The following is a 9,801-nucleotide window of genomic DNA, read 5'->3' as shown; positions in this document are numbered from 1 at the left end:
TGAAAATTATCCTAATTCCATTCCTTAATCAATTCTATCATCTATTTAAAAATTTCAAGGCATTTGGTTAATTTTTGGCAGTTTCCCGAGCATTTGAAATGGGAAAGTAATAAACACAATACACGAAAAATGGCGACTTTTTATGACGTTACGGCGCACCGGAGAGCAATTCAGATAGATAAGGATGTTGTAATGACGCCTTAAGAGACTTTAAATGAATACAGAAGAAAGAAAATATGAAAAATATCACCAGATCTTTTGTATATAAATGAAATGAAAGTTTTCTTAGTGAAGTCTTCGTGGTCGAGTCCCCAGATAGCACAAAACATATGGACAGACTGCCATTTGTAATAGCAAAGGACGCTGTCACTGTCAACCGTCGATCTGAGATTCTCTTTTAGTTGAATGATGGTGAGAATACTGACTGTAACTTGCTAATAAATATTCAGAAGATTGCTTGAGTGTGCCACATTGGTTTCTGAACTGGTTATAGATACTCACATATGTAAATCAAATAAAATTTCTAAATTTAAGTGGGGTTTATCCAACTTTAAGTTTAGCAAAGATGAAACGTGACGCTGTTTTAGACTTTTTGACTTTATCATCCGAGCCCGATACAGTACATAACATTATATATCACAGCTTTTTTTATGCATATATCTTTTTGAAATTTGCTATGTATATTCATAATTTATCTACTAAAAAGTGGTGAAAATTTCAGAACGCAGTGATGATTATTTTTCAAACTAGACAACTTGTCCACGATTTAACGGGACAACCCTCGTATATATATATATATAGTATATACATGCAGTTTAAAACTTTTGGGTAATTTTCTGCAAATATACCTGTTAGCCTTCGAGATTGTAAACAGTGCCTACTATAATATGAACAAAAATCAAGTACATGTAATACAGGTATACAGTATAAAGAAATTTTTTTTTTACTTATGATATAGATGTACAAGTGTATAACTTCAGTGATCACATGTATTTGTAAGATATCACTGAATGGTTTGAAATGAAGTAGAGGTATTAGTTTTCCAGATGTTTTTATTTTCTACAAACTATATGTGTATTTAAAGGGAAACAGAGAATTTAATGCCCTGTTCACACGGAGAGTTTAATTCGAATTAAACATAAAGTTACTGCGAATTAGCTTCGCTTAGTGTTCACATGGAGAATTTAATGCGAATTAGTTTAATTCGAATTAGTTTACTGCGCATTAAATTACTTCGCATTAGCTCTGTGTGAACGCTTAGCGAAGCTAATTCGAATTAAATTTTGAGGCATGCGTAGTGGCAAAATTAAGTCAAATGCCACATGTAGGTGGTCAGCTTTTAGTACTTGTGCTATTTTTGAGTTAAAAACTAAGGAAAATTGTGTTATAATCACTAAAATGTGTAAATGTGTGCATAGACACTGTGACATTTTATGTTAAATGCATAGATCTGCTTCTGCATTAGGTGACGTGATATTCAAATGACGTCACAATAGCCTTACTGATGCCTGGCTGTAGAAGTAAAATTTTAATTCGCATTAGTTTACTTCGCATTAGCTGCCGTGTGAACGCAATTGAATTCGCATTAGTTTGATTCGCATTAGTTTACTTCGCATTAATTTACTGCGAATTAAACTCGTGTGAACAGGGCATAAAATGTATTATCTGTTTAGAGTAATTAAGGTTACTACCTTTATATGATTTAGTTCAGCATTCCAATAGAATCAAACCAAAACCTGTGAACCTACAGTGTACATGTAATTTGTACAGCTTTATGCATATATTTATATTATTTATTGTATATATTCATCATGACATTGTCTCTTTTTAAAATTATAAATCACAAATATGATTGACTGCTTGCTAAAATTTAATTCTTGTGTATATTTTAATCAGTTTACAATAACCGGAATTTGCGAAAATTTTGTCTCACTTGTAAATACCAAACACCTACATGTATCTCATGAAAATAATGTGATCATTTGGTGATTACAGTAATAACAGTCAATCAAAAAATAATAAAATCAGTAAAAACCAAAATAGCAAAAATAAATCATATGGATTTGTTAAGCACACATTTAAAACTTACTTGAACTTGTATTTCACTTTGTCATAAATTTTAAAGTAATATACAATGTACCTTAATTTATTTGGTATCACTGAAAACAAGTCTTTATTTACTTCACTGCATTTTTATTATGTATGACTGAACAATTATTGTGCCCCTCCCCCTTTAAAGAAGGGAGAGCATGTCGTTGTGTCTGTCTGTCCATTGATCCGAAAACAGTTTCTGTTCATTCTCAGCCCAGAGGTTGCACATACTGAAATGAAATTTTTTTTGGTATACAGATTTCTCATAGGAATATCTAGATCAGGCCCTGTTTTGGTTACAATTGAGCATTTTTTGACAGAGTAAGCCCCTTGGACTTAGAAAAATTCCAACTATTTCCACTTTCTGTTCATTTTCTTCACAGAGATTGCTAATACTGAAGTGAAATTTGGTTTACATATTTTTGTCCAAAGGAGGGGACAGAAGTGTTTCACAAACAAGTCTTATTTGCTTTTCTCTTTGATAAGGTGATTAAATTCAACTGTCTTTATCTTAGAGTTTAAACCTTACCCATCTGTCACTGTAGCCATAACATTTTTGTCACGATATTATCAAACTACATGTATGTGTTCAGGTTGTTCATTCAAGAAGTTTGTGTGTGTTCTGTATTTATAATAATAAACCTACTGGAATGTTCTGGTAGCTATGTGAATGTTTATTTTACAGTATAATTTAATTAACAGAAATATGGTACAGAACACAAGAAGATTATAGTCATTTTATGGAACAAAAGATATTCATGCCTTCGGTTTTACTGTTTTTAAATTTTTTTGTGGCCTTGATATTAAAATGTTTTTGTATAATTAGTTCAATGTACATTTACATGTACCTATATACCAATTGTTCATTTATTTTGCCTACATTTCTAATTCATGCAGTCATTTCTCTTTGAAATTAATTTAATTTGCAGATTTGTCCTTGTTACGAGAAAATAAATAGTACAACATGAATATTCTTTTTGATAAGTTAATGTCTGGTAACATAGTGAGAGTAAAACTGATTTTTAGGTTACCTTGTGTCAATTAGGTGTAGATCTTCATCTTATAACATGTGAACATAACTTCTTCTTGAGCACTTTGTATACCGAGGAATCATCATTGTTCATGGTTTTTGTGAGTCATTCTTAACCAAAGAATTTGCATTCCCATAAATGGCTTATATCAAGGTATTATTTATTAAATCTTATAAGTGTTACTCACAGAAAAAAAACCAACACAATGGCAATGAACCAGAAAAATTTTGGTTGGCCATGAACAATGACCCCTATGAAGTCTACAGTTCTATTTGATTCAACGGTACTTGACCAGTTGTCTTCATTCAGTTTGAACAGAAGTACACGATTAGGGTCCTGCAAATCTAGGAGTTAAATGGAATGCATGATTTGAATGACCCTCTACCAATATGGTGTTTCTTTTCTGTGATTCTTCCTCCAAAGTGGGGCCAAAATTGTCATATAGTGAATTTGCACCTAATCTACAAAAATCTGTCTCTACTTCTACAGTCAAACCTCATTATCTCCAACTTGAAGGAACTGAGAAAAAAAAAGACATCCAAGAATTCAAGATTCCATGTCAGTTGTACTTACTTACTAGTGGACTTTTGCGAGAAGCACTGACTTTTAGAGTTGACGGTTTACTTGAGATGTAAACCTGTATCAAGTACGGCTGTACAGAATCGATAATGGATAAGAAAATCTTGATAGTGGTCATATTTATGGTGTTAGAAGCACTAACTTGTGATGACGGGAGTTGTCATTTTCTTCAAGTACAACTTATTTGTGCTTTGAAAAAACTAATTATTTTCAGCGCTCCTTGCAAAAGTCCATTATTCTCTCCATGCTCCAGAGGATGCATGAGCCCATTTCTTACATGTATACACATGTAAAACTGAAAACATGGCCAGGAAAATTTGAAGTACACTAACAAGACTTTTAACACAATAGTATTTTATTTGCATGCATTTATTAATTTCTGTAGTAACATTTTCTGTCCATAACACAGATAAAGTGAATATTGCTGCCGTGAGTTAAGGTTCTTGATCTGCTTTAACTTCTCCTCATCCTCCTGTAGACTGGAAGTGTACCGTCTTAAACAGGAAGAGGCTGACCTATAACATTGTATACAGGAAAAAACTCGTCAGTATATGTTCTCAGTTTGATGGAAATTATAGTGCATTAATAATTTCAATTTGCCTAATATTAACAATAGTTAGTTTCAAATCATGGCAGATCTGACTTTTTTTCTAAGTGATTAGCTTTTTTTTTCATACCTGGAGATGATAGTTTTCCAAGATTGGCTCAGATCTTTCATTTTATCTGCAGAAGAAATAAACTTTTTGTATAGCACTGAACCACAGATTCTATCTTGTATACTGTATTATATTGTGAAATGCTTTCAAAGTGGAAGTCACTATTAGCTGAAAATGAGAGAGTTTTCTCCCTTTAAACACATTCAACACATGAACCTCATACCCCAGCTATTTACCAAAGTCTGCGAGGGCAGATGTGTCCTCTTCCTGCTCCTACTTACTGAAGCCTGACACTGTATACTCATACATGTACTTACCAAAGTCTGCAAGGGCAGTTTGTTTCCTGTTACCCAACCTACCCTATATTTTTGTACCCGACCCTAAAGTTTTTTTCAGCTTTGGAGAAAAAAAATCAGGTATTTCATGTTCCAAAACTGGAAAAATATACACTGGGGTATTTAAGTGGTATTTCATGAAATTCTATGTTTTAAATGTGAACTTTCATAAAATAACACTTAAGGTGTGCATCAAAAGACATGGAATTTAATTTTAAAGGAAAATATTGACCTATGACATGTTTAATTTGGTTTTGTATTAGTTCATATCTCTTGAAAAAATAAAACAAAATAAAAAATAAAATAATTTTCCTACCTACCTACCCTATTTCTTTCAGGCTGGTAGCAGGAAATGAGATTATTATTTTTTTTTTGGCCTTACTGAAGTCTGACTGACACTACATACTAGTACATGTACTTACCAAAGTCTGCGAGGGCAGATGTGTCCTCTTCCAGGTTCTACTTACTGAAGTCTAACACATACATGTACTTACCAAAGTCTGCGAGGGCAGATGTGTCCTCTTCTAGATCCTCCTCCCAGCCCTCCTCACACTCCTCCTCATAAATAGCGAACTGTGATGGGGTCATCTCCATCACCTGGTAGAGACAATTTAAAGGAAAAATAGACATAGATTATATGAAATGATTTTCACAGTAATAAATACCATGGGTATTTTACTGTGAATTTAAATTTTCATGTGAGTACAATATTTATTGTTTTGTTATATTAAGAGACCCACAAATTTATATCCTCTACAAAATGCAAAACAACTCAACACACGAGATCTGCAATTAAGTCTCAACAAACTAATATTTTTTTTAAAAAACACAAACAAATTGACCCTATAAAACTACTGTAAAATCACATATTTTCATGGGGGAAACTTTTTGAGGTTTGAGAAAATATTATTGATATTTGGAGATTTGATTTTGTGGTTGGAGAAGTGTTGATTAATAATGCATATTGAATTTTACATTTCGTGGTGGTCATGAATTTGATGGTCTCTCAATACTTAGAAAACAATGAAAATTAAACCTCCACAAAAGTAGTGATTTCACAGTATGTGAAAATTCTATTTAATTTTCATTCAGTTTATGTAATGATTTTAGAGGATATTTTTCATTTTAATCCAAAGTGTTGAATCAATAACTGTATTATTTTTTTAAAACTTGGTGTCATTTCTATTGCTTTCTAGTCTGAAAATTTTAAGGTTTCGTTATTGTCTATAAAAATTTTTTTCAGACCATCAACCTATATATCTGCAGCTTCTATTTTTCAAAGCACACTTTAGCCATTTATTATTTCAATACAAAAGTCAAGAAGTAAACTTGAATTTTTTCCATGTAAGAAAACTTTTAAAGAACGCTCTTTCTAGTTAGTAAAATAATCCATAGACTAAAATTCTTGTTTCTCAAAATCAAAAAAAAAAAAATCAAAAAAACTCTAGCTATTTAACACAAAAACCTTTATCTCTGGTAAGCTTATTTTGATATTACATTACAAAGAATTCATAAATCTCGTTTTAAAAGCCCCTTCGTAGAGTGATCCAATCAATGATTGCGTAACAATCATCAAAGGCTGACCTTTAACACCATGAACAATCTGTCGTCTGTTAAAATCCCACTCGCTCCCACCACCACGTCACCAATCAAATCCTCCATAAGCTACGTAAAAAACAAATTGTTTGTTTAACTGTCACACTTCTTTGCTCAATTCAAATCCTTTGATAAGGAATGTATGAACTAGCAATATAAGTGGCAAATTGGTTCAACAGTTAAAAATGTTTATGAGTAAATAATTCTATCTTATAAGAATCTGCTAACATCAGAAACCTTTTACGTCTTTTTTTTAATGCTACCACTTAAAAATTCCTTTAAATTACTTTGACCACATTAAAGTGATAGTAAGATAAGAATTCTTGGTGGACATACATGTAGTATGGTACCTTTTGTTTAAAGAAAGTAGATTTCTGTTTTGCGAAGTCTTTGTTTTCTGCTTCCTCTTCAGCAATGTCTAGAACAGTGTCCAGAGGTATGTCTACCTGCAAATCAAAAAATAACAATGTAAAAGTAATCTTAACACTTCCAAAATTGCTTCAATATGAATGGATGATTCAGTGTAAAATTACATGTACAGTTAAATCTCCATTATCTCGAACTTGATGGGACTGAACAAAAACTTTGAGGTATCTGATGATTCAAGATATCAAGGGTAAAATACTTAAAGAATATAATTGGTTAATAGGACTTCCAATTCACTTCAACATATCAGATATTGGTATTCGAGATACCAAAGTTCAACTGTACTACTAAGTATGAATGTAATAAACATCCCAACAAAGAACGTCGAGTCGTTCTTACTGTGTCAAAGTAGTTTTCGGGATAAGCTTCTGAGAATCCATACATGTGGAGTAGATGCAGTAGATGCCAGTTAGGCCATGCAAAGTTAATTCCTTGGTTCTCAGGCCTTTTTTCAAGAAATATGATGAGGGAGGGAGGAATTTTTTTTTACTTTTTATTGCCCCCAAAACATGATGAGGCAGCTTTTTACATTGTACAAAATCTCAAAAAATAATGAGGGAGGTGATTTGGTGTTTTTATTTTATTGGTTTAGCAATAAAAAGGGTCAATGAGGCACCCTTGGAAGAGATGAGGGAGGGCCTGAGAACCAAGAAATTAATTTTTTTTTGCCTTAGCAGAATTATATAATGGTTTGTTCTACCAGTTTATTTAAGAGTATTCATCAAAAAATATTTTAATTAACATTTAACTCCCTTGCCTTGGTAATTGCCCTAGTAGACACCATTTCTAAGCAGTCAGGTTTAAAAGACAGATGAGCATTGTTCTTGGCTATGTGGTTCAGCATATCAGCCATGGGGACCATGTAAATGATTGACTTCTCTTCTTCTTCCTCCTCTGTAAAATCATCACTGTCATCGTCCTTTGGTGGCTCTGTGAAACTGTATGCCATTACATATGACACCATCCTCTTGTATAAATCTATGTCGTCACATCCTGGACTTCAACAAAATAATATCAACAAAATTTTTAAGATAACTGTTGCTATTCATAGTAGGAGTTGTTCAAACTTTTACAGACATTGTAAACTATGAAATTTAAGAGTTAGATATATTATTCACTAGTAAATTTGGATATAAATGTTGATATACAAACATTTAGCGAACACACTCCTCTCCGCAAAAATCGCTTAATAGAAATTACAAATTGTTAAAGCCTCTGTGTGATCCAGACCTGATGATGTCTTTGTGCTTTTTTATGTAAGGGGAGACAATTGATTGGAATTCTTTATGAATTTTTTCAATGTCACGGTTCACTGCTTCCACAACTCCTGTCCCTGTCAGTAGCTGCTCCCTCTCTTCTCTGTTTATAAATAATACACAAAAAAATTATCATCATATGATAATTATTGATAATTAATGTCTAATCATCTTAATGAACAGGCCTAAAATCAATGACTGATATTTCAGCCAAATTCTATTACCAGGTATTAATAATACAGAATGGAACTATCTAGTGAAATCAATTAAGATTTGTATCGCAGAAATCCATTTCTATAAGAAAGAAAGAATATTTTCCCTGAAAGGGTACAGTGTTTTGACATGACAGCTACACAAATTCAAATAATTTTAATGAATTGCTGTCTAAATCTTACTTTGTCCAAAACATTGGTAAATCCACCGATTCTGGTAACACATCAAAGTAGCTTTTCCACTGGGACTTCTGGGCTTTGTATTCATGCATCATACAAATCAACAGTTCTGACCATCCACTCTCACTGTTAACAGGGTCTAAAACAGAGAAGATCTATATCTGTACAGCTCTACAACATGACATCTAGTTTTAATGTTGTCAGACAGAAACTCTTTGAAACACCCAACAATTTTATCCATCATTTGAAAGTGGTTTATACCAAGTATATGTAATACTGTATTATTTAACTTTAAAACATAATCAGATATTTTAAACAATGCAGGACAGATCAATTTTGAACAAAAAAAGTGAAGCATGCATGAGGAAAGGGATTATCTTGAGAACATGATACAATCATACATATGTACATATTGCAAGTATTGAGCATTAGAACTTAAACAATTTCCATTCTCTGCTCCATTTTTACATTTGCATTGATAAGAGCAGACAAGCTCTTGAAACCCTTTTGTGCTTAAAGCCTTTTAAATAAGATAACAAATGGCTTATTTATATCTTTATTAAAAAATTTGAGAAAGTTAAAGTTGCAATGTATGGTATCATGCAATATGTATGCTAAATACCATTTTACCTTTTTCAAGTAATTCTGAAATACTGCATGTTTTTGGATGAAGAAGAATTTTTCTGGAAATTTGAAAAAGACATTCTCCTTCTTTTATGTCACTAAGAGCCACCATGCCATTCTGAGCACAGGAGCCATCTGGTCCAATGGTTACCTACAATAATTTCAATAAATAACAATGACATAATCTTCTTAATTGTGCAATTTATTTTTACTTATTGAAAAATTACATGTGAGGCATTTGAATTCTCAATTTTATTGTTTATGATACATGTATAAGCAGTGTTTGTATTTCATGTAAAGTTATACTTTGGATACACCTTCATTGTACTTTAAGTTTTGCCATTCAGTCACTTTCAGTATAGACTTTCAATATTTGCTGAATGGCAGAACTTTATTCTGTGATTAGCATGACATGCTAGGCTGACAGCTACCCCTGCTTAATCTATAATCAACTAGTCTGTATTTTAATTATTTAACACAGACTAAAATTGTTTGAGTTATATTCAATATTATTGGAGGAAAAAACATTCGTACGAGAAAATTCGGTATAACACTATTCACAGCAGTATTTGAACTATTTCAAAGTTTACTACCTTTTCATTGAAAAAATTATCAGCATTAGAAGAAAACCACTTGAGAAATGCATCTGCCCTCTTTTTGCAGTTAGATTTATCATCTGCGTACACATTGTCATTTTTGTTTTGATCAAGATTTGGTGTATTTTCATCACGTGGTTTCTTTGCTGGAGTTGCCATTTTTAAATCTCCTTTAACCGAAGATTTCTGTTTATGAATATCTTTAACATCCTCAAAGCA

The 9,801-nt window shown here is 32.3% G+C and overlaps 1 protein-coding gene across 1 annotated transcript; it reads right to left on the bottom strand.

Annotated features, from left to right (window-relative positions):
* Nucleotides 1-4,052: 4,052 nt before the first annotated feature.
* LOC134239925 (N-lysine methyltransferase setd6-like) lies at nucleotides 4,053-9,769 on the bottom strand. The gene is made up of 11 exons (XM_062722056.1): nucleotides 9,580-9,769; nucleotides 8,993-9,137; nucleotides 8,366-8,501; nucleotides 7,945-8,073; nucleotides 7,457-7,712; nucleotides 7,054-7,152; nucleotides 6,639-6,734; nucleotides 6,277-6,357; nucleotides 5,187-5,289; nucleotides 4,379-4,424; nucleotides 4,053-4,216 (listed from the first exon to the last, which is right to left on the bottom strand). Exons 1-11 carry the CDS (start codon nucleotides 9,739-9,741, stop codon nucleotides 4,057-4,059), a joined length of 1,413 nt encoding a protein of 470 aa, XP_062578040.1. The 5' UTR covers nucleotides 9,742-9,769; the 3' UTR covers nucleotides 4,053-4,056.
* Between the last annotated feature and the right edge of the window lie 32 nt (nucleotides 9,770-9,801).

This window comes from Saccostrea cucullata, unplaced genomic scaffold (genome assembly GCF_032062105.1).
Source record: "Saccostrea cucullata isolate Sc308-1 unplaced genomic scaffold, CSIRO_AGI_Scuc_v1 ctg1112, whole genome shotgun sequence".
Classification (NCBI taxonomy): Eukaryota; Metazoa; Mollusca; class Bivalvia; order Ostreida; family Ostreidae; genus Saccostrea; species Saccostrea cuccullata.
This window is presented reverse-complemented; position numbering and strand designations above follow the sequence as displayed.

What these genes read in the sequence shown, in the direction of transcription:
- LOC134239925 (XM_062722056.1), bottom strand. Translation starts at nt 9,741, where the DNA reads ATGGCAACTCCAGCAAAGAAACCACGTGATGAAAATACACCAAATCTT. An exon ending in TTCAGAATTACTTGAAAAAG is followed by an intron (nt 8,502 to 8,992) that starts GTAAAATGGTAT and finishes TCTCTGTTTTAG; the next exon opens with ACCCTGTTAACAGTGAGAGT. An exon ending in AAGCACAAAGACATCATCAG is followed by an intron (nt 7,713 to 7,944) that starts GTCTGGATCACA and finishes ATTTTGTTGAAG; the next exon opens with TCCAGGATGTGACGACATAG.